We start from the raw sequence: 26,096 nt of genomic DNA on the forward strand, positions 1-26,096 counted from the left end.
TATTTGGAATTAATTAAGACCTTCAGATTGCAAAGGAAAATATGACAGAAATTGAAGGTATAAATTAAAACAAATAAATACTTAATGGTAGAACACAAACTTTATGAAAAACTTGTCTAGGGGTGCCAGTTGGTTAAGCATCTGCCTTTGGCTCAGATCATGATCCCGGGGTCCTGGGACTGAGCCCTGCATCAGGCTCCCTGCTCAGAGGGGAGTCTGCTTCTCCTGTCCCTTACCCTGCTCATGCACATGCCCTCTCTTTCTCTCAAATAAATAAAATCTGAAAAAAAAAAAGAAAGAAAGAAAGAAAGAAAGAAAGAAAGAAAGAAAGAAAGAAAGAAAGAAAGAAAGAAAGAAACTTGACTAAAAATTACATTTACTGTCAAAACCATAAGAGTGAATCCTAATGTAAAGTATGGACTTTAAGTGATAATGATTTGTCAGTGTAGGTTCACAGATTGTTACAAATGCACTACTCTTGTATGCAATATATTGATAGTGGGGGGGGGTCTATCAGTCTATGGACAGGAGTTACATTGGAACTCTGCATTTTCTGCTGAATTTTGCTATGAACCTAAAACTGTTCTAAAAAAAAAAAGTTTATTGGGATCCCTGGGTGGCGCAGCGGTTTATCGCCTGCCTTTGTCCCAGGGCACGATCCTGGAGATTCAGGATCGAATCCCACGTCGGGCTCCCGCTGCATGGAGCCTGCTTCTCCCTCTGCCTGTGTCTCTGCCTCTCTCTCTCTCACTGTGTGCCTATCATAAATAAATAAAAAAAATTAAAAAAAAAAAGTTTATTAATTTTACACATTTAACCATAATTGAAAGTCTTCTATACAAACTTTAGCCAGAGAATACATTTATTCTAAAAGATCATTTGCTGGGTTGCCTGGCTGGTTTGGTTGGTAAAGCATGTGACTCTTGATCTTGGGGTTGTGAGTTTGAGCCCCACACGATGGGTATGGAGATTACTTAAAAATAAAATCTTTAAAAATATTAAATAAATAAATAAATAAATAAATAAATAAAAATAAAAGATCATTTGTTGTGATGAGCACTGGGTATTGTGTTGAATCACTAAACTGCACACCTGAAACAAATAATACAATGTATGATAACTAACTGGAATTTAAATAAAACCTTAAAAAATAAAAGATCAGTTGTTGTCAGAGAAACAATACAATTATAACTTTACTGTATAGACTTTATTCATTTAACAGGATTTTACATCAAATCAATATCCCTCAGGGCTACTTTTGTTAAGATTTTAATTGTACATTATATGATTGAGGAGACCTTCATATAAGTTAGGAATTCTCTTGTTATTATTTATTCAGTTTGTAGTCATTACCGTGCTTCTGTAAATTTGACACACTTTTTTGACACACATAATTATGAAAATAATAAAAGAGAATGCCTATCCAAAATCATATTAAAATGGAGGAGCACCTGGCTGGCTCCGTCAGAGAAGCATGCAACTCTTGATCTCGGACTGTGAGTTCAAGCTCCACGCTACACGTTGAGGATTACTTAAATAAATAAATAAATAAACTTTAAAAAAAAGTTAGTTCTTCCTTTTTGTGGCCATTGTTGAAGAGCCAGCAGTCAAAATGAAGTTCAATTCCTTTGTGACCTCTGACCGGAACAAGAACTATAAAAAGTGTTTCAATGCACCCTCCCACATTTGCAGGAGAATTACCTCTTTCCCTCTTTCCAAACAGCTGAGACAGAAGTACAATATTTGATCCATGCCCATCCGAAGGGATGAAGTACAGGTTGTATAAGGACACTACAAAGGTCAGCATATTGGCAAAGTAGTCCAGGTTTACAGGAAGAAATATATCATTTACACTGAATGAGTACAGCAAGAAAAGGCAAACAGCACAACTGTCCATGTAGGCATTCACCCTAGCAAGGTGGTTATCACTAGGCTAAAACCGGACAAAGATTGCAAAAAGATCCTTGAACGTAAAGCCAAATTTCATGAAGTGGGAAAGGAAAAGAGCAAATCAAAGAACCATCGAGAAGATGCAAGAATAAAGTAATCTTATAGATAACTTTAAATCAAAACTGTTAAGGGGCACCTGGGTGATTCTGTTGGTTAAGTCTGCCTTCTGCTCAGGTCATGATCTTGGGGTCCTAGGATCAAAAACCACACTGGTTTTTATGTAAGCCACAGTAAACCTTTGCTGTGTTAAACCACTGAGATTAAAAGGTTAATTTTTTACTCTAGAGTCTAATCTGACTAAAACACTGAATAAAAAATGAAAATGGCATGAATTAAGAAGGGAGTGTAAGATAAAGAAGAGATGAAGAAAAAAATAAAAATAAAAATAAAAAAAAGAAGAGATGTGAAGATAAGAGGGTGGATTCAAGAATCACTTTAAAGCTGAAAGTGATCTCTTGTAGAAGTATGGTATGGGAATACGCATGGGGAAATCAAAGATGATCCTAAACATTCTTCCATTAAATTTTATTCCAGTTGAAAAATTTCCCTATAACATGCAATTTTGCTTGATTGCCAAACTCATGATTAGCTAAAGAAGAAAAAAATTACAGAGCTCATCTTATTGTACTTCTGGTAAAAACATTCTGATAGTGAAACTAGTTATAAAAATTATTTTCAGGGCAGCCCTGGTGGCTCAGCGGTTTGGCACTGCCTTCAGCCCAGGGTGCGATTCTGGGGACCGGGGATCGAGTCCCATGTCGGGCTCCCTGCGTGGAGCCTACTTCTCCCTCTGCCTGTGTCTCTGCCTCTCCCTCTTTGTGTGTCTCTCATGAATAAACAGATAAAATCTTTAAAAAAAATTATTTTCATGTCCATACAGTACATTTAATTATACTACCACAGGAAAAAATAGTAACATCAGATTAAATCTAAAGTAAACAATTCTAGGGCTTTGTAATATGTGAAATGAATTCTCTGTACCTTATCCTGTATTTTAACAGACTGAATAAAATCTGTTTGCTATGCTTAAAAATGGCAAAGAAGCTTTACCACCAAAAATGCTCTCTTGTTTGAAAACGTTTTTCTAAAAAACAATTACGGTTTTAAACATGCTACAGATACGCAGATGGCTATATCACTCAAAGGAGATTAACACTTGTATCTCAAAATCAAAACATGTCTCACATAAACAACTTATATAACCAATGATTTAATGGCTTATAAAACTTAGAAGGTAACTGGTGAGAACATAGCTAATGCGTACTGAGCGTGTCTAGTCTTCCAATGAGCATGTAGCCTGGCCTGCCAGACCACTGAGAATATTGACTTCGGGCATCTCCCTGGATTGTGCTGAACAAATCACAGACCCACCACAAGCTGATCATAAGGTGAGGCTTCTGATTTCAGTGAAAATAAGGGTTCTGTGAGTGGAGACCACCTAACCAGTGAGACTAGTCAGTCCTCAGAAAGGCAGCAGATTCCATCAGTACCCATCCTTGCCCATTTGCAGTCATCACCTAACTTGCTGAATAAAATAAGTACAAGCTATTTAGACCAAGTAGTTTTAAGTACAACTTCTCTTGATATTAACCTCTGGTCGACACCATAAACCTACATCCCTGCTTTGATCCTGAAGTGTAGTTCCCAGAATAAGACAGAGCTTGCTTGCTTTTTTTTTTTTTTTAAGATTTTATTTATTTATTCATGAGATACAGAGAGAGAGGCAGAGACACAGGCAGAGGGAGAAGCAGACTCCATGCAGGGAGCCCGATGTGGGACTTGATTCCAGGACTCCAGGATCACGCCCTGAGCCAAAGGCAGGCGCTAAACCACTGAGCCACCCAGGGATCCCCAAGACAGAGCTTCCTAATATTACATCCTAAAATACCAAGATTAAAGAGAAACATATTAATTTTGCCTTTAACATAAAAATTAGCTTACTAGTAATAATGAGTTAACTACTATAGAAAAATCAAAAAAGAAGATCCAATTGTGAAAAATAACAATCCCAAGAAAAATACGGTTTGTCCTGGGAAAAATATGCTAAATTAAGCCAAACTTCTCTACTGTTGATTGCTCACCTAGAAAGAGTTTATCTTTCCCTGGAATTTTATTCCTTTGGATCACGGCTTGGCAAATATTTTAGGTAAAGAGGCAGATAGTAACTATTTTAGGCTTTCTGGGCCACCTGATCTCTTTAATAACTACTCTGCCATTATAGTATGAAAGCAGCCATACATGAATGAGTGTGGTGGTATTCCAATAAAACTTTGTTTACAAAAACCATGCAATGGGTAACCTTGAGAACCTTGAGAACAAAGAACAAATCTGGAGGATCATAATCCCAGATTTCAAGCTATAAAGGTAAAGAAATCAAAAAAGAATGTTTCTGGCACAAAAATGGACACATAGATCAATAGAACCGAGTTCAGAAATAAACCCATGCTTATATGATCAATTAATGTATGAACACCAGAAGCAAGAATATACAATGGGGAAAAGATAGTCTCTTCAATAAATGGTATTGGGGAAACTATACCGCTACAGGCAATATAATGAAAGCAGACCATTTTCTTACACCATACACAAAAATAAACTCAAAATGGATTAAAAACTTAATCCATAAAACTCCTAAAAGAAAACACAGGCTGTAATCTCCTGGCCATTGCACTTAACATTTTTCTGGATAGGCTTCCTCAGGCAAGGGTGACAAATGCAAATACAAAGTATTGGGACTACATCAAACTATAAACTTTTGCATAACATGGGACTACATCAAACTATAAACTTTTGCATAACAAAGGAAACATCAACAAAACAAAAAAAAGGCAACCTACCAACTGGGAGACAATATTTGCAAATGATATATCTAAAAAGGGGCTAATGTTCAAAATATATAAAGAACCCATACAACTCAACACCAAAGAAACTAATAATCAGTTTTAAAAATGGGCAAAGGACCTGAATAGACATTTTTTCAAAGAAGCCACACAAATAGCTAACATATATATGAAAAGATGTTCAACATCACTAATTATAAAGGAAATGCAAATCAAGACCACAATGAGGTATCACCTCACACCAGTCAGAATGGCTAGTATCAAAAAACAAAACAAAACAAGAATAAGTGTTGGTGAGAATATGGAGAAAAACTCTCATGCATTGCTGGTAGGAATGTAAATTGGTGTGGCCACAATGGAAAATAGTATGGAAGTTCTTCAAAAAATTAAAAATAGAAAGATCCAGTAATTCCACTGCCATGTATTTACCAAAGAAAATAAAAACACTAATTCAAGAAGATATATGCACCCTTATATTAACTGTGGCATTACTTACAATAGCCAAGATATGTAAGCAACCTAAGTGTTCATTGATAGGTAAATGGATAAATATGTCACACACACAAATTAGAATATCACTCAACCAAAAAAAGAACAAAATATTACCATATTATGTGAAAACACAGATAGACCTAGAGGGTATTATACTAAGTGAAATAAGTCAGATAGAAGAAGACAGATACCATATGATTTCATTCATTCATTCATTCATTCATTCATTCATTCATTTATTTATGATAGTCACAGAGAGAGAGAGGCAGAGACATAGGCAGAGGGAGAAGCAGGCTCCATGCACCAGGAGCCCGATGTGGGATTTGATCCCGGGTCTCCAGGATCGTGCCCTGGGCCAAAGGCAGGCGCCAAACCGCTGCGCCACCCAAGGATCCCCCATATGATTTCACCTATATGTGAAATCTAAAAATGAACAAAAAACAGAAACAGATATTTAATAAATATTAAGAACAAACTGGTGGTTGCCAGAGGGGAGGAGGTTGGGGGGATGGGGAGAATAGGTGAAGGGGATTAAAAGGACAAATTTCCAGTTCAAATATATCCGAGTTGCGATAAAAATGGGTATAGCTTAGTTATATATAACTACAGTCAATAATACTGTAGTAAGTTTGTATGGTAACAGATGGTAACTATACTTACCAATGGTGAGCAATGCATAATGCATAAAATTGTGGAACCACTATGCTGTACACCCAAAACTAATATAACATTGAATGGCAACTATACTGCAATTAAAAAAAAACACATAAAAATAATTTTTTAAAAAAGAAAGTAACAGACAATGGACCAGCCTTGGTACATGAACCTCAGTTTTCCAATTACTGACATAGAGGGTATTTTTACATGCTTCCTATGCTTCCCAAGGGATTACAACTTCCTTTAAGTATCTGTTCAAATCTCTGGCTCATATTTTTTTTTAAAGATTTTATTTATTTATTTATTTATTTATTTATTTATTTATTTATTTATTTATTTATTCATGAGAGACATGGAGAGAGAGAGGCAGAGACATAGGCAGAGGGAAAAGCAGGCTCCATGCAGGAAGCCCGATCCAGGACTCGATCCTGGGACCTGGGGATCACGTCCTGAGCCAAAGGCAGCCACTCAACCGCTGAGCCACCCAGGCGTCACACTCTGGCTCATATTTAATTGGTTCATCTTTTTATTGATATAAGACCTGTGTCAGACTATGTATATTTGAAATACTTATAGTTCCCAGTCTATAGTTCGCCTTTCATTTTCCTAATGGTATCTTTTGAGCAAAAAAGATTTTAATCTCAATGAAGCTCAATTTATCAAACTTTCCTTTTATGGAGAATTTTATGTCCTAAGAGATCTTTGTCTAACACAAAGTTATAGGTTTATTCATGTTTCTAAAAGTTCAAGGAGTTTGGCTTTCAGATCCATAACTCAATTCAAGTTAATTTCTATGTATATGTGAGATAAGAATCTAGATTCTTGGGGGCAGGGGAGAGGGAGGGGATGGTATTTAGTTCCTGAACCATTTGTTGAAAGATTCTATTATACTTCAATAGAAAAACAAAAACAAACACAAAATCTTATCCTTGAAGAGGTAAAAGACTATACAAATACTACATTTAACTATGTTTTTAAAACCCTTGCATAGCAGGGGTGCCTGGGTGGCTCAGTTGGTTAAGTGTGGGACTCTTGACAATGGCTCAGGTCATGATCTCAGGATTGTGGGACTGAGCCCCATGACAGGCTCTGCACTTAGTGCAGAGTCTGCTTCTCTTCCTCTGCCCCCTCCCCACTTGCACCCTTTTTTTTATTTTTTAAAAACATAAATAAATATTAAAAAAATAAATTAAAAACCCTTGCATAATATCAAACATTGACAACTAGGGACATACAGTAAAGGAAATAAATGACATTTTAATTAATCTATAATATAGGGCCTTCAAGGAATGCAAAAGCCAACTAACTGCTTCTCCACTAATACAAAAAAAAAAAAAAAAGTATTCCAAGAACCTTTCTTTAGAGTTCTAAGTCACACAACTGAGAATGAACCTAGGAGCAAAAATTAGACTAATTCTTACCCAAATGTACTGTTTCAGATGGTAGTTGTTATTGAATTGTGGGAGAGTTGGATGGTCTGAGGAAAATAGTATATCAACTAGTCTGTAGACTCAACAACTATGAACAAGTAAGATCTTTAGCCATGATATACTCACAGGTAACTGACTAGAGCCAAAAAGAATGAAAATCCACATTTTTGAGGGAAATCTAGTAGCAAAAAACACCACAAACCTAACATCCTCTACCTGGGAAGCCCACTCTGCACCAACAGGAAGCAAGGGGAGAATGTAGTACAACCTCCACTTAAGGCTACACTCTCCAACATTCATTGCAGATATAGACACAAAGGATAAGAGCTAAGGGAATGATTCCCAAAGAGCAAAGTCAAAAGAGTATGGACGGCAAAGGACAAAAAAAAAGTTGAATTAGGATTCTCCCAAGACCTTTTTGCACTTCCAGAGCAAGATTTATCAATTATTGTAAGGACCTATCATATGTATCTCATTTTCTTTTCCCAGTGGGAGTTTTTACTGTAACTTTCCTATCTCTACTCCTACATTCATCAAGAAACAAAAGGGTAAGATGGTTGGAAAACTTGTCTATTCATTTATAGGGCATTACATCATAAAAAAACAAATCTGGACCTGACTGAGAGTACATTACTCTGCCTATTGCAACTGACTTTGAATTGCCATCCTTGAGGAGTGGATGTGTTTTCTATATGAGAAGATAGTGTATGGATATTTGAATGGCCAACGGCAAACTGAACAGACCATTTATTTTCCCTCATTATCTATTCTCCTCTTTTTTGATAATAGAACTCTTTCAGTTTTAGCTAAGCTCATGGTAGCTCATATTTCCTAGTCTTACCAGCAGCTAGGTATGAGTATGTCACTAGGACCTTAACAATCAGATGTGAACCAAATTAACGCATGCAACCTCTGGTCTTAATATTAAAAAATGTTTGTGTGTTAAAATCAGAAGAACAACTGGTGAACAACCAGTGCAGACAAGGGCAGCATCATAGGGTATAGCGAAACCAACAGGCCCCTGAAAAACCCTGTGAAATATACCTAATTCTTGACTATGAAATGAAAGAAAAATAAAATCTATCCTATCATGTTGAGGTCTTCTTGCTCTGACATGTCAGCATAGAATGAATGCACCCCTCCCTCAAAACTATTTTATGCTGTAAGATTCATTTATGTTAACAAATCCTCATTTAAAATGTTCATTGTCTTTAGGAAGATTATGCCTCATTAACCTACAAGTAAACAACATTAACATTCTACCACCTAGTTGTATACATATATGGAGAAAATAAACAAGCAAACAAAATATAAAGAGAAAAAACAGTCGTGAACTTCATAAATTTTGGTATGGTGATAAACTAAGTTAAGGGGTGGGGCTTAAAATATCCAAGGACAATCTGAGACTGGAACTTAAAAAGACATTAGAAATGAAAGGGAACAAGAATAATTATAATATTTTGTGCAATTTTGCCTAAAACTCTGGCAGTATCCTGTGAATTAATCGCCTAAACTGAAAATTTCAGTATTAGTTTAAAAGAATTCACACGTCAAATTGGCAAATTTAGGCTTGTCTACCCACTTACATCCCTCTCCCCAACTGAAGAAAGAAAGAGTTTAGGGAATATTTATGCACACTATCAAAACAATATCCTTTTTCTTATATGGAAAGAATTTTGAAAGTTAATGGTCTGCTAAATAGTCTTAACTGTCTTTTTAAAATCCTTGCATAACATCAAACATTGACAACTAGGAACATGAAGAAAATTAACGAAGTTTTTAACTAATCAAAACATATATGCTAAAGGAATAATCCGAAGTCACACATGTTAGCAGTTCAATAAGCACTGTGTGTGTATGTAAACGTGTATGTCTCTTTCATTCAGGAAGTCAAGCCACCATGCAGTGTTTCCAAACTATACAGTACACAAAGGCCCAGCTGAAAGTACAGCAGTGCTAAAATCCACCAAGAATTCTACATTTTAAGCCTGCAACTACAAATCTAAATCTGCTCAGAAGAAGCAGCACCTTTTTCTTTTGTACAAAAATAAGCTAGCGATGGCCCTGCAAGACACTATGATAGGCAGAAAAGAAATGAGATAAAAAATAGTCAGATTACCCTTGTTACTCAAAAAGGTGACTACAACAAATCTGTAATTGAGTACAGGCATTTCTGCTATTGCTGAATAACTCCATGTTCTTTAAAATAAAAACAGCTGAACTTAAGGAAAAAACAGAATTAGAGCCAGACAACTCAAAATCAACGGAATTTCAAAATCTGAGTTCTAATAAAACAATAACAATCGTTATAAAAATATTAGTGCAGTTGTTTCCACTGGCATTTGTATCAAGAATAAGCCAGTCCACCCTTTAAAGCTTCATATCCTGTAGCTCATACTTCTTTTGATGTGGGTCCTTGAAGACATTCACTTCTAATAGAAACTAGTTTAATAAAAATTAAAAATATCATCTAGAGATAGCCTTTTTCATCAATAATTTCTTTTTACCACAAGGGAACTATCTTCACAACTACTACAAAGCAATTTGCAACTTCCTCAGATCTTTTAACATAGTGGGATATGTAGCATTTTTAAGCCAATAAACTAGCAACTTATTGCATTACATAGGAAGGTACTTTTACAGAATTTTCAGCATTTTTCTTACACCCCTAAGGATTTCTCTTTAACTGTGAAGAGGCTTGCCCCGATCATTCCAAAACATTGTGTTTGAAGTGGTTTGAAGAAAACCCACACCATATTCATCATTATGTTGACATCATTTGCCTAACATGCCAAATGTTAAAAGAAGTTTTTCAGAGAGAAAGAAAATTACATAGGTCAGAAACAGATCTACATAAAGAGAGAAAAAACACTGGAGAATAACTGAAGTTAAAATAGTAACTTTATTTTTCTTAATGGATTTAACAGGTAACAAATCTGTTCAAAATAGAATAACAACAATTTTAATTGATTATGAATGTGCTCAAGCATGTGTGTATTTTTATATATGCCTATATATGCTATGCATAGGGGAAACAAGTGACAGAAGTGATACAAAAAATGAGAGCAAAGAATTGGGATTACTTATCATTATAAGGTATCTACAGAGTGGTTTGAAAGCCAATTTGGGTTAACTGTAAAGGTAACCACTAAAAAGAGGGGTTTCTTAAAAAAAATTATTTATTTGACAGAGAGTGAGTACACACGTGCATGTAAGCAGGCAGAGTGGCAGAGAGAGATGGGGAAAACCTTAAGCAGACTCCCCACTGAGGGTGACGCAGGGCTTCTGGGAGAAATCAAGAGTTGGATGCTTAACCAACTGGGCCACTCAGGTGCCTTACCACTAAAAACAGTTTTGTTATTTTTTTTAAGTGTAATTGATATTCTGAAAAAGGAAAAAAAGTGGAATCATATAAAATGTTCAGTTAAAACCATGAAAGGCAGAAAAAGTGTAGAAGACAAGAGCAAAGAATAAGGGCAGCAAATAGAAAACAGTGACAAATACAGTAGATGTTAATCATACATCAGTAATCACTTTAAACATCAATGGTACTATACTAATTAAAAGACAGTGATTTCCAGATGGATCAAAAAACAAGACTTAACTATATGTTATCCATAAGAAACCAACTTTAAATATAAAAACACATACAGATTAAAAGTAAAGAGATGGAGAAACTTACGGTATGCTAACATTAACACATGCTAATCAGAAAAAACCCAGAGTAGCTTATACTAATTTCAGACAGAGCAGACTTCAGAGCAAGGGAAGTTATCATGAATAAAGAGGGGGATTACAGTATAAAAAAAGGTCTACCTTCAAGAAGATAATCTTTAATGCACATGTTCCTACCAAAAAAGCATCACATTATATAAGGCAAAAACTGATAGAACTGCAATGAGAAACAAATGAATCCACTATTTTAGCTGAAGATTGTAACACTCTATCAGAAATGCACAGATCCAACAAGCAGAAAACCAGTAAGGATATAGGTGAACCATTCATCAAGTAGATGTAACTGACATCAACAGTTCATCCAAGAACAGATTACACATTCTTCTCAAGTTAACAAGGAACAAAGAAGAGACTACATTCTGGGCCATGAAACAAACTTTAATTAAAAAAAAAAATCATATAATGTCTGCTCTTGGGCCACAGTGGAATTAAGTTAGAAATCAAAACCAAACAGGCGTGCCTGGCTGGCTCAGTTGGAAAAACATGCAAATTCTGATCTTCAGGTCATGAGTTCGAACCCTATATTGGGTGTAGAGATAACTAAAAAAATAAATTTAAGAAAAAAAGCACTAATTGAAAAATCCCCAAATACTTGGAGATTAAACTACACACTTTTAAGGCATGTATGGAACAAGGAAGAAATCTGAAGACAAATTTTAAAATACTATGAACGAAATGAAAATGCAAATGTAAGCCACCAAAACTTGTAGGATGCAGTGAAAACAGTCCTTATGGGGAGCAGTAAGAGAAAGTTACACAATTTATAGCATTAAATACATTATTAAAAATTTAAAAAAAAATTTTTTAATCTAAAACCAATGGGATGCCTGGGTGGCTCAGCGGTTGAGTGGCTGCCTTTGGCTCAGGTCGTGATCCCGGGATCCAGGATCACGTCCCACATCTGGCTCCTTCAAAGAGCCTGCTTCTCCCTCTGCCTGTGTCTCTGTTTCTTGGTCTCTCATGAATAAATATTTTTTAAAAAATTTAAAGCTAATCACCCAAGCTTCTACTTCAGAAAACTAGAAAAAGAAGAGTATACTAAGCCAAAGTAACTAAAAGGAAATAATAAAAACTAGAAAAATCAATAAAACTGAAAAAAGAAAATCAAGAAAATCAACAAAACCAAAAAATGGTTCTTAAAAAAGATCAATAAAAACAATAAGCCTCCGGATCCCTGGGGGGCGCAGCGGTTTGGTGCCTGCCTTTGGCCAAGGACGCAATCCTGGAGACCCGGGATCGAGTCCCACGTCGGGCTCCCGGTGCATGGAGCCTGCCTCTGCCTGTGTCTCTGCCTCTCTCTCTCTCTCTCTCTCTCTCTCTCTGTGTGTGATTATCATAAATAAAAAAAAAAAACAATAAGCCTCTAGTCAGACTAACTATGACACAAATTACTAACATTAGAAAGAGGAGATCACCACAGATCCTATGGACAGTAAAAGGAACATAAAGGAATGTTATGACAATCTGATAACTTACGTGAAATGGGCCAATTCCTTGAGATACACAGCCTGCCAAAACTCATACAGGAACAAATAGATAGGGAAGTGGGTGACGGGATGAATTAAATAAGTGATGAGGATTAAGAATTGCACTTGCAATGAGCATTGGATATTGTATGGAAGTGCTGGATCACATATTGTAAACCTAAAGCTAATATACACTCTACGTTAACTGGAATTAAAAAACTTAAAAAATACTCTTGGGTTTGATAGAAGTAGAATATGTAAATTTTTAAAAACAAGAAATAGACAATCTGAATAGTCATATATCTATTAAGGAAACTGGATAATTAATAACCTTCCAAAAGAGAAAGCACCAGGCCTAAATGGGTTCACTGGTAAATTCTACCAAAAATTTTAGTTAGAAATTTTACCAATCTTCTAGAATGTCTTTCAGAATATAGAAGCAAAGGGACTACTTCCTAACTCATTCTTTTTTAGGCCGTCATTACTCTAATACCAAAACTGAAAACATTACAAGAAAACTACAGATCATTCTCTCTCAGCGAGATAGCTGCCAAAAAACTCAACAAAACATTAGTAAATTAACTTCAACAATGGTATAAAAAGACTTATATACTATGATCAAGTGGGATACATCCCGGAATGCAAGACTAGCTCAATATTCAAAAATCAATTAATATAATCTCATCTTATCAATTGATACACAAAAAGCATTTCACAAATTCAACCCCTATTCAGGACAAAAACACTCAGCTACACTAAAAAAAAACAAAAACAAACTCTCAATTAACTAGGATTACACAGAATTTCCCCAACCTGATAATCTACCAAAAACCTACAGCTACAACATACTTTAAATGGTGAGAAACCAGAAATTTTCCTAAGATTAAGAACAAGGCAATATATCCCCTCACTTCTCATTTTCAACATCACAGTAGAAATCCTACCTAATGCGATAAGAAAAGGAAATAGAAGATACACAAGGTGTGAAAGGGAGAAATAAAACTTTTGGTTCACAGATGACATGATTATATATAGGAAAAATTCAAAAGAATTACACACAAAACCCCTTGCAACCAATAAATGATTACAGCAAGGCTGTAGGATACAGTTAACATACAAAAGTCAACCACTTTCCTATATACCAGCAATGTTAAGTGGAATTTGAATTAAAAACATAGTATCATTTACATTAGCACACCCGCAAATTAAATACTTAAGCATAAGTCTTACAAAACATGTGCAAGATCTGTATGAGAAAAACTTTAAACCTCTGATGAAAGATATAAAAGAACTAAATATTCCACTTTCAAAGACTCAATATTGTTTATGTCAGCTTTTTCTAACTTGATCTACAGATTCAATGAAATCCCAATCAATTCTTTTTATATTTTATTTCTCAACAATAATAAAACAAATAATCCAATTAAAAAATAGGCAAGACCTGAACAGACACCTTACCACAGAACATACAGATACGGCAAGTAAGTACATAAAAAAATGTTCAACATTGTATGTCATTAAGGAATTGCAAATTAAAACATCAGTAAGATGCCACGGCACATCCAGTGGAATAACCAAAATCCGGAACACTAACATCAAATGCTGACAAAGATGCGGAGCAACAGCAATCTTACTTATTGTCGGTCAGAATGCAAACTATAGAGCCAACGTTGGAAGAAAGTTTGGCAACTTCTTACAAAACTAAACACACTTTTACCACACAATCCAACAACTGTATTCGTGTTATTTACCCAAATAAACTGAAGATTTATGTCTACACAAAAACTTGCACATAATATTTATAGAGCAGTTTTGTTCATAATTTCCAAAACCTGGAAGTAACCCAGACATCTTTCAACAGGTGAATAGATAAGTTAAACTGTGGTACATCCAGACAACAGTATTACTCAGGGCTAGAAACAGGCTCTCAAGTCAGGAAAAGAAATCAAGAAAACTTAAACGCATATTACTAAGTGAAAGGCGGCAATGTGAAAAGGCTACACACTGTATGGTTCCAACTATGAGACTCTAGAAAAGGCAAAACTATGGAGATAGTAAAAAGGTCAAAAAAGCAGAACACAGAGGATCTGTGGGGCAGTGAAACTACTCTGTATGATATGACAACAGCAGATGTATGTCGTATACATTTGTCCAACCCACAGAATGTCTAACACCCAAAGTGAACCCTACTGTAAGCTGTGGACTCTGGGTGATAATGATGTGTCTCCATGGTACTACAGTGGTAGGGGATGTCAAAAATGGGGGAGCTTATGCATGTAGGGGGCAGGGGATATATAAGAACTCTCTATACTTTCTACTCAGTTTTGCTGTGAACCTAAAACTGCTCTAAAATAAAATTAGTTAAAAAATATATAAAATAATGAGCTTATTTTAATTGAAGTACTACTTTCCTCACTGATGTCTATATACCACAATATAAAGTATTTCTTTATCATTTTATAGCTATTACTCCATTTTGCAAGCACACTTGAACTTCTGCTCTTCTGTCACAGTCTTTCAACCGTCATTGCAATTTTTCTAGGACTGTTTTTCATTCAACTTTTTCTGTTTCCCATTCAAGTAAAATTAAACAAAACCAGACTTTTCTCATCTATTTCTGAAGTGTAGAGAATTTAAAGGGTAATAAATACAAAAATAATTTGTCAACTTCACATTATACAAATATAAAGGTATTCTTACTTCCAATCAATGAAACGTTACTAGTCTTTTTATTCTCTAAATGTCACACTGAGTTTATACTCTTATTTATCTAATTCCTCAAAGGGAAATTCATCACCTGATTGATTTTTTTTTTTTTTACTTCTTCTCCTTTCCACTGTCAAAACAGGAAAGCATAAGGAAAACTATGAGTATTCATTTATGTAGGTCTGCAAGAAATTGCTTATTTTCTTCCAATCTAGAAAGGTTTACCTGAGACCTTCCAACTAAATTATCAACAGTTCTCTCCTTTCTTAGTGAATGTCTAATTTTGCTTTAAAAGAATTTCCTTATCAAGACTGCCAATTAGGGGCACCTGGATGGCTCTGTCAGTTAAGTGCCTGCCTTCAGCTCAGGTAATGATCCCAGGATCCTGGGATTGAGCACACAGCAGGGAGTCGGCTTGGAGTCTACCTCTGCCTCTCCATCTTGCTCATGCTCTCTTGTGCTCTCTCTCTCTCTCTAATAAATAAGATCTTAAAAAAAAAAAAAAGACGACCAATTAATACCAAAAACTCAAAGAAATTTGAATACATGGGGACTAATTTGGGGAAACGAGATCTTTCTCTACATACCCAAGACACCTGGGTGTCTTGGGAGATATTGCAAGGTTTCCTGAACTAAACTAAGATTTAACCATGTTTCTTTCTTTTTTACAACCTTGGAAGATCAGAATATGTCTGTGTCAAAATCTGTGAGTTTTCCCATATGCACTCTGGATGAAAGTGCTGATCATAGTTTCCCAAATGAAATGTTAGCACTCTAACGTTTTACCGCCAGATGAGAGGGAACATAATTGTAGCTGGGTTTGTCAGTGACCAATGCATATCCCCCTAACACTTACCAGTTCAGCACACAAAGACCTGACTTCATCTAGGGCTTTTTTGTTGTTGCTTGAACCTGCTTTGTCACCCAAGTTGCAGAACAAAAGGGCAAGGGAATTGACACAACCAGAAACAACCTTCACCTACTAACTAGTAGCCTGATGTACAAATACACCAGTTTCCTCACCTCTCAAATGGGTTAACTCAAGCATGTATTTTACACTGGCTCCCCAAGTTTCTCATGGAATAAGTAAGCTCCAGTCTCTCACAATAGTGAGACACTTGATAAGACACTCTTCATTAGCTTTCAGATCAGTGCCTTATTATGTATAGACACTATACTTAATATTTCATATAATTATCTCCAGAACTTTTTAAGAGAGATCAAAAAAGAATCTGATTCAAAGTGTTAAGAATAACATTAACTTCAGGTTGCTTGGCTTGTTCAATCAGAAGACCACGTGACTCTTCTGATCTCAGAGTAGTGAGTTCAAGCCCCAGATTGGGTACAGAGATTACTTTAAAAAAATTAAAATCTTTAAAAAATAATAACATTAATCTCTGCTCAGAGTCACAGAGCAAGTCATATGTAACACAAGGAGGTCCAAAACCTGTGCTACTTCACCAAAGCAACAGAACACTGGGAGTGGTTCTATCCTTAATTTTTGTATAAGGATCACATCTCAAACCTACAAAACCCTAAAATCCTATTTTCCTTTCCAAAGGAAAATGGCTTTAAAAATATTTTTCTAATGCACTAGTTTCTCAGCCAAAAGTTTAAGATAATTAGTAATGGTATTATGAATTAATCTATTGTCTACAGTTTTGGAGGGAAAAGAAAAGGGGCAAGTCAAATATATATTTAACAATGGTAATGGCTAATGTGAGTGTTTTGCAGTTTCCTAAAACAATTATATTTCTTCACAGCTAATTTCCTAACCAGAATGAAGGACTTTGTTTTTCTTATCAGGGTTAAAATAAAAGCAATTGAAAGCATTTATAATAATATAATCAAAGATTTTTAAGATAAATATATTTTACTTATCAATTTTTAAAAGTTACAAATGTTAATTATAATAAAATAGTTACTTTTAAATGTCTATATTTTGTCATGTTGTATTTCATTCATTCATTCATGCTGGCTCTACTGTAAGACACATCTTATAGCCAGTTTTGTATTAAAGACAAAGGAAGAAAGTGGGGGAAATAAAAATAAACTACAGAATGGAAGAAGAAAAGATAAACATATATGGAAAGAAATTTCATACTGCCAATCCCAATTTGTTTATCTTCAAAACTACATATTCAAATACAGAAAAATTCATTTAGTCACCAAATAAAAAAAAAAAAAACCACCAATAAAAGTAGACAATGCTAGGCAGTAGGTACACAATGACAGAAAAAGTAGTGTTTGCCTTAAGTTACTTAAAATTATGTTGAAGTCAACTGTGGTATTTGTCACTGTAGACCTTATAATTAAGAAGTCTATACATACTCAGTAGAGATAATGAAAATTGTGTTAGCACTCCCTTAAAAATTTAGGTCCACAAAACGCATATTTTTACATATTTAATGTTTAAAGTTTATTTCTGAACTTCATTCATTAAAAATACTCATCTACAACTGAAAAATCAATTTCCAGAAATGTAAAGAACAAAAATAAACCTAAAAATATTAAAAAACTAAAAAAAAAACCTTATTACCAGAATAAATGTATTAAGTTATTGAATGAACTTAACCTAAAACGGAACTAATTCCAGTTTAAAAACACAGAAACCATTTTTATACTTGAATCAAAAGATACAAATACTTAAAAGTTGTGTTATTCTCAAAATTCATGAAGTATAAAAATTAATAAAAAGTTGAAAAATAATCTTTCCCACAAGAAATCTATTAGCACTAAACAAAAATATTCAAATATCCAATTTTGCAAGAGGTACATAAAATCAAGAAATGCAAATTGAGTTCAAATAGCAAAAACAAACACAAAAATCTAAACAATTATCAAATTATTCAGTGAACTAAAAAATTCAAAGAGCTACTATATGAATTTTGTTTTACTTATTTGAATCAATCAGGTGATTGTAACCTGAGAATGAAGCGTATCTGAAATATAGATATGAGCTTTAATCACTAAGGCATCCCAATGTTAAATGGTCAATAATGCAACAGGCTAGAAGTATATTTTATATCTTCATATTAAACTTCTTAGATTCATTATTTTCCTAAAAATGCACTTCTGGTGTCCTGAGACTTCCAACTGATTAGAGGAAAAAGAAAGAATGAGAAATAAACTTTCTAAGCCTGAATCCAATTTTTTTCCAAACCACATTCTTCAATTTTCATCAATAAACTGGTGAAGCTAACAAGAAATGAGATGTATATTGCTTGACACTTTGTATAAAAAATTTTTTAATAGTATGAATCTTCCTATTTGTGTATGTTTTACATATAAAATTAGTGTTCTCTGACTAAATTCAAGGAGTAAATGCAAATCTTAAAATGTCTTGACCAATTAATTATTAAATGTTTGACATAGGAAGTTTTTTTTTTTTTAAGGTTTAAAATGCGGTTTCCACCCTTACCAGGTGTTGGGCTACTAAGACAGATATTAGCAAATCATATAGGACAAAATATGATTTAATGATAAATTACACAGATTAAGTACTATAGGAAATCAACGAAAGAAAATCCTAATGAAGGTCAATAGTCTAGAAGACATGATTTTCTGATTTTTGTTTCTAGCTTAAAAGAGACAAACCTGCCCATTAGCTATCCTCAACATCAACAAAAAGTAAATAATTTACTAAATTTACCTACTAAATTTTATTCAATTGAATTTCTTCAAAAGCATTAGAAATATGAAAATTGATAAATTTCTGGACTTCTTTCAGAACACATATGCTTAATAATTATTTTTTTATGCTTAATAATTCTTGTGGCTATAAGCATCAATGAATGAGACACTGATAAAGCTGCATAGCCCAATAGTAAGAATATTGGTCTTAAGTCTTCTATACATAGACAAGAATTCATGATCCATCAATTATTTGGTTTTCTGGCCATGTGGCAAGTTACTTAACCATGCTAAGACTATTTTCTCTTAAATGAAATAAGGATAACAACAATCATCTCCCATAGTTGTTGAAAGTATTAAATATAACATATGTAAGTACCACAATGCCAGTCAGGAAAAAATATGTACTCAATACTAGCTCCCACATTCAAACACACTTCAAATATAGTAATAACAGAACACCAAAGACTAGAATACCCACTTTGTTTTACATTTTATTCTTTACCGTAGAAATTGATATACTGACCTCGTATTTATTAGTAAAACTTAATGTGTTTAGCCTCTAATTCTATAATTCTCACTCATCTTTGACAATTTGATAAAAATGATGGATTTCTTCCTCTCAATATACAGTATTTTGCATCAAGTTAGGGACATTAACAGATTCCCTGAAAGCTAGATTAAGAATTATGTTCTAGGGATCCCTGGGTGGCGCAGCGGTTTGGCGCCTGCCTTTGGCCCAGGGCGCGATCCTGGAGACCCAGGATCGAATCCCACATCGGGCTCCCGGTGCATGGAGCCTGCTTCCCCCTCTGCCTGTGTCTCTGCCTCTCTCTCTGACTATCATAAATAAATAAAAAATTTTAAAAAAATTTAAAAAAAAGAATTATGTTCTATTTGGCTACTTAAAAGAAACTCAATTCAAATTAAATAAAATTTAAAAATTCAGTTCCTCAGTTACACTGGCCACATCTCAAGTGCTCAATAGCCACAGGAGACTATTTGATGACACAGATATAGAACATTTCTATCATCTCAGAAAAATTCTACCAGATTGGGTTATTCTGGAGTATTAACACAGTGTGATACATAAAACCTCTGTTTTTTTTTTTGTTGTTGTTTGTTTGTTTTGTTTTTTTGGAAGTAGGTTCTAAAGAGAGTAGAAACTGCAAATATTTTGCCCACAACTGAATCACCAAGGTCCAGCACATAATAAGCATTCAATAGTTATCTAATAGCTGACATTATTATTTTGTTTTGGTTATAATAATCCAGCAAAAATTGGGGCACCTGGGTGGCTCAGTGGGTTAAGCATCTTCAGCTCAGGTCATAATCTCAGGGTCCTGGGATGGAGCCCTGCATCAGGCTCCCTGCTCAGCAGGGACTGTGCTTCTCCCTCACCTTTCTCTCCCTCTACCTCTCCCCCTCCACTGCTTCTGCTCTCATTCATTCCCACGGTCTCTCCCTCTCTCATAAAGTCTTTAAAAAAATCCAGCAAAAATTGATTAAGTTGGTAAAGACCAGAACTGAAAGATATGAACTCAATGAGTATATAAGTACAACAGTTAAAAAAAAAAAAAAAAAAAGATCAACTTATATATACTCTCAACTGATAAACTCCTAAAGCCAATGTGGGCTCTCCATGTGAAGACTAAATTTTTTGTATTTTGGCTATACATATTGGCTAAAACACTTAAGCAAAATGTTAAGCCTTATCTATAGCCTATTCTATTCAAGAATGGGAGAAATGCTTACTTCTGGCTAAAGAACTTTCAATATCCCTATATGGATTTTTCCTAGACAGAGCAGTTGAATAACTTATTTTTAAATAGTATGTATATATTCACATACAGTAGTTTAACAAAATATTTTAAAAATTCACCAAAGTTTTATACCTTAAAGATTATGGCATTAAAATTTTAGAAAATCTATTTCCTTTTAATTTACAAGGAAATCAAGACAAAATTGCTGCTATACACAGAACAGTAAAAGGTCTAATAATAATTTTGCACTTACACTGCCACATTTTTTCTAATGGCATATTCATCCAAATCGTCATCAGAGCTGCTATCAGTTGCATCAGAATCCAGACCTTCTTCAACATGAGACAACAGCCCTGTAGCAGACAGTGCAAATCTTTGGATTTCTGCAGCTGTACACCGTGAAAAGCCATTTTTTGTATCACTCCACAATTTATTCTCTGCAGTCAACATGTTGACTTCTGGCTTAATTTCAGTGCATTTAGGTAAACTGCTATCCAAAACTGTGGTAGGTTCATGAAAGGTCTTCATTTGGGGGAGTTGATGTTTCAGAGAAAATTTCATTTGTTGACCATAGTGCTTAACGACATGCTTTGCCAGAAGCATCTGCAAATGTTTCTGAGTTCTTCTAGCCTGGCTAAGTAAAATTTTCTGTTTGCTTACACAATGAAGTAAACGAGCATTCACTTCCTCCTCTTTTTCAGCAGCTGAGAAACTAATAGGCACATTTGAGTGGCCAGGCCCAATTTTCTTTTGAGCACAGTGCAATAAACCCTTTTTAATTTCAACATCAGTAACTTTATCCAAAAGTGCATTCTTTTGGTACCATTTGCAGTTTTGCAGTTGTACCTTATCTACATTAGTGTCTTTGGTTATATTTGAATCCAAAATAATTTGTACATCTGTCATGCACTGGCTTGTGGTATCTGACAGAAGTTCCTTTTTGATGAACTCTTCAGAATGAGAATGACAGATTTTACTAAGCTGAATGTTGCTGCCATTACACAGTATGTTTTTCAGCTTATTGCAGTTGGGTTCCCCTAATTTCTTTTGTTTGTAATTCTCATTGTATTTATTTAATGTAGAATTAGAACTCATTAAAAGAACTGTCTGATAATGTTTTGAAGACTGAGAGGAGCCAAAATGCTTTAAATTCACAAAGTTAGTGTTAAGAGTAGGTTCAGGAGTTGGAAATCCCAGCATCTGAGATAAAGTGTCTCCCTTAAGCTTTTCATCTACAGTTCTTGGACTTTCCATACATAGGATCTTGTCAGACTCCATGGTACTTGGTAAAGATGAAAAGCAGATACCCTTTGTTGCTGCCTCCCTCAGAGCTGGGGTCATGGCGAATCCTGCAGATAATTACTGGAAACCTAAAATAATGTAAAAATAAATGATCAAATATCTAGAAAACAGGTTTATGCATACACTTTTACCAAGGGCAACATTTTCAATGCTCCTGATTAAAATGTGAAACTAAATTCCTTTATTTCCCAACTCTTAACAGTATCTCTGTTCTTTCCTAATTTTTAAGGAATTCAACAAAGACTAAACTACTCTTCATGCTCTATGGGCCCAATACCAAAAACTCCAGTTAAGGTAGCACAATAAGTGTTAGACAAATGCTTGTGGATGTACCTCAAAAAAAATTTTTTAAGATAATGTTTGTGAAAAGCAAAAGAAAAAAATTCCAATCTAGAATCTGGGAATTATATTTGAAAATGTGACTCAATCCCCTACTTTCAGCCAAAGTAATTATTTTTATAAAATATAAGCTGCTCAAAACCTCCATTTCTCAACTTAAATTCCACAATCAGAACAGTATAAATATTAACTTATAAAAATAAGCCAAATAATGTCAGACCGTAAATAACTGAACTACAAGCAAAAAAAGTATAATTTCACAATGGATAAAAATGATAGCAAAAACTTGCTTAATCTGCAATGCACAATAATTTTTTCCCTTTTCACAAATAGATAATCCTAAATTATCATTATAAAAGCTGTTACTCCCACCTGGAAAATAGTGGGGACCATAGCAGATGATTGCTAAAGGTTAATCCCACAATTAAACAAATTTCACTGTATTTTATCAAAAAGTGTAAAACCATACAGTCTGATTCACTGAAAAAGTTAATCCTATACCACTGAAAATTATGAGGACAAAACACAAAAAATTTTATACCATTAAAAATTATGAGTTTTGTAAGATACTCTGGAATGATACTCTATGATTTGTTTCAACACAAGTCAGTTAAGTCATTTAAATGTCCATACTCCCATACTGTAGATCCTCAGGTGCTAACTGTAACTCTACACCGTTCATTTCTATGTGAAAACACAAAACCAAAAGGGAGTTCCTTACAAAAACTAGCAAGAATGATCAAAGGAAAAAAAAAGGTTTGTTTCAATGCAGTTAAAAAAAATACACAGGGTTAAAAGCAAGTTATAGACTAGGAGAAGATATTGGCAATATATAATAGGAAAGAATTTGTACCCAGAATACATAAAGAACAAATTAGCAAACTGGTGAGTCACATCATAGATGACATCCAAATGACCACTGAACATATACTCAATCTCACTAGCAATGAAGGAATTATGGATTAGTAAAGCAAGAGACCAGTTTTCCAATCACTAAATTGAAAATAATGTTTTAAAAGTCCCTGTGTAGCTCAGCTGGTTGCCTGCCTTTGGCTCAGGTTGTGATCTCAGGATCCTGGGATCAAGCCCCACATTGGGCTCCCTGCTCAGTGGGGAGTCTGCTTCTCCCTCTCCCTCTGCCCCTCCATCCTACTCGTGCTCTTTCTCTCAAATAAATTTTTTATTAAAAAGTTGAAAAAAATGTTCTAAGTTGAAATAACACTTTTCGTAATTCAGAAAAATAAGATTTCTCCCATCTATTTGGACTGTAAGTTGATTCAGGAATTTGGCAATAAAGGTAGAAAATGTATTTGTTATAGGTGCATAACAGAGCAGTGTCTTAACAGCAAAATACTCTTTCAAAGCAACCTAGATATCTAACAACAAGAGAATGGATAATGTGATGGAATACTATAGAGCAGTTAAAAAGAATGACCTAAATCTATATATACAAATATGGACAGACCTCAAAAAGAATATACAGTTTTCTTAAAAAAAAAAAAAAAAAGTACAGTATACAGTATGCTACCAAATCAATAAAATACAAACACAAGCTTTCTTTGCTCCATCTACTGTGAGAATGAAGGTCATTCTCAGCAGACTGTCAGTCAACATTCCAGAAAACATCAACATCACTCTGAAGGGATGCACTGTTATTGTGAAGGGTCCCAGAGCATCAATGTAGAACTCAGTCTCCTTGGAAAGAAAAAGAAGAGGTTCTAAGATACAAATGGCGGGGAAACAGAAAAGAACTGGCAACTGTTCACACTACCCATAGTCATGCACATAACATGATCAAGGGCATTACATTGAGGCTTTATCACAAGATGAGGTCTGTGTATGCTCACTTCCCCATCCATGTTGTTATACAGAATGGTTGTCCAGTTGAAACTGAAAATTTCTTGGGTGAAAAATACATCTTCAGGGTTTGGATGAGGCCAGGTGTTGCTTGTTCAATAACTCAACCCCAGAAAGATGAGTTAATTCTTGAAGAAAGTGACAGTGAACTTGTATCAAACTTCTCTGCTTTGATTCAGCAAGCCACAACAGTTAAAAACAGAGATATCAGAAACTTTTTAAATGGTTTCTAAGTTTCTGAAAAAAGAACAGTTCAGAAGGCTGATGAATAAGATCTAACTCGTCCACCTACAGAAACAGCAAGATGCCAGATGATTTTTCAGACTTATTTGTAATATTCTAAAGATACAATAAAAGCTATATTGATTTGGAAAAAATATATACAAACACAAGACTGCACTACATATATGGACCTGTGTTTATGTTTATGTGTTTACAAGAATAAAAAATGAACCAGAAAAATACCCACCAAATCTGTAATAGTAGTTGCACATCAGGTAAGTTCCATGAAAAAGAACTAAGAGTGGTGGTTTAACAGGAGTTAGGTTTCAACTACAAACTTTATTACCCGGGGGAAAAAGACTTGAATGCAAAATGAACAAATGTTAGTGGTTGTCAATTCCATGTGGTAAAAATATAGATGTTTGGGGGTGCCTGGCTGGCTTAGTCAATAAATCATGCAACCCTTGATCTCAAGGTCATGAGTTCAAGTCCCACAATGGGCATAGAACTTACTTGATATAGAGAGGTTTGCCTTTTTTATACTTTACTGTATCTCAAAAAAAAAAAATTGTAGAGATTTCTATATAATTCTCTCCCCAAAGTCTGTAAAACTCAAAGTTTTCTAATTTTATGAGAAATATTCTATTATCTCCTACTCAAACACCTAGAATAGTATGTAGATATCTACACTGCTCTTGAAGGAAAACTGTGTTAATCACAGATGAGGTAGCCATATTCAGAAAATACTATGCTCTATCCCCCCCCCCCCCATCCTCATCTTCTCTCTCAAAAATTTGAACAGGGTGCTAGGGACATATTCAAAGTGGCTAGCAGCAGGGGCAGAAGGTAAAATATGAGGCAGCAGAGTTCATCTTAGGCCTGGATAAACTAAATATAAGGCAAAACTATAAGAGGCAAACATAAAAAAATAAAGATTAATAGTTAAGAACTACAGTTGCTAAAAAGAAAAAAGAATATAGATTTAGTCTGGCTTAGGGGCATTTATGGTAGATAACTAGAATAAAACTCACACAAACTGGTGCGGGACACCTGAGTGGCTCAGCAGTTAAGTGTTTGCCTTTGGCTCAGGACATGATCCCGGGGTCCAGGGATTGAGTCCCACATCAGGCTACCTGCAATGAGCCTGCTTCTCCCTTGGCCTATGTCTCTGCCTTGGTCTCTGTGTTGCTCATGTATAAATAAATAAAATCTTAAAAAAAAAAAAAAAACTGGTACAATCTCTGTGGAGTTTATTTGGCATGATACGGAGCTTCTAAAATGATCTTAATAATCCCCATCTCCTGGTATTCCTGCCTTTATGTAATCCTTTCCTCTTGAAGATGGGCTGGATGTGCTGACTTGCTTCTAGCAAACAGAATACAGAAGAGGTGATGGAGTATCTCTTCTAAGATTAGGTTACAAAGAGACTGTGGCTTCCATCTTGTCACCTTCTCTCTCTCGGATGCTAGCTGCCATGCTATGAGCTGGAAAGGCCCACATGGCAAAGAAATAACGTCTCTAACCAACAAACAGCAACTACCAAAAAAAACAAACAAAAACAAACAAACAGCAACTACCTAAAGCCTGCTAAAAGTTATGTGAGTAATCTGAGAAGCAGATCCCTCCCCAGTCTAGCCTTCAGATGATGGAAGCCCCAGCTAACACACTGATTGCAGCCTTCTGGGAAATCTTGAGCCAGAAGCA

The 26,096-nt window shown here is 34.9% G+C and overlaps 1 protein-coding gene and 2 pseudogenes across 8 annotated transcripts in view; 2 read left to right on the forward strand and 1 right to left on the reverse strand.

Moving 5' to 3' along the window:
- Window positions 1-26,096, reverse strand: part of KANSL1L (KAT8 regulatory NSL complex subunit 1 like) — a 132,918-nt gene that overhangs the window by 92,258 nt on the left and 14,564 nt on the right. For 4 of the 8 annotated variants that reach the window (XM_055345552.1, XM_055345557.1, XM_055345556.1 and 1 more), the window contains one exon: window positions 20,926-22,042. In XM_055345552.1, coding sequence (XP_055201527.1) covers window positions 20,926-22,013 — 1,088 coding nt within the window. In that variant the 5' untranslated portion in view covers window positions 22,014-22,042. Of the gene's footprint in view, window positions 1-20,925; window positions 22,043-23,861; window positions 24,039-24,639; window positions 25,592-26,096 lie in introns of those variants that run through there. The other 4 variants (XM_055345559.1, XM_055345558.1, XM_055345550.1 and 1 more) reach the window with 2 other exon arrangements.
- LOC129522981 (60S ribosomal protein L26-like) lies at window positions 1,613-2,042 on the forward strand (annotated as a pseudogene).
- Window positions 23,893-24,442, forward strand: LOC129522980 (60S ribosomal protein L9-like; annotated as a pseudogene).

Source organism: Nyctereutes procyonoides, unplaced genomic scaffold, assembly GCF_905146905.1.
Source record: "Nyctereutes procyonoides isolate TBG_1078 unplaced genomic scaffold, NYPRO_anot_genome, whole genome shotgun sequence".
Taxonomy (NCBI): domain Eukaryota; kingdom Metazoa; phylum Chordata; class Mammalia; order Carnivora; family Canidae; genus Nyctereutes; species Nyctereutes procyonoides.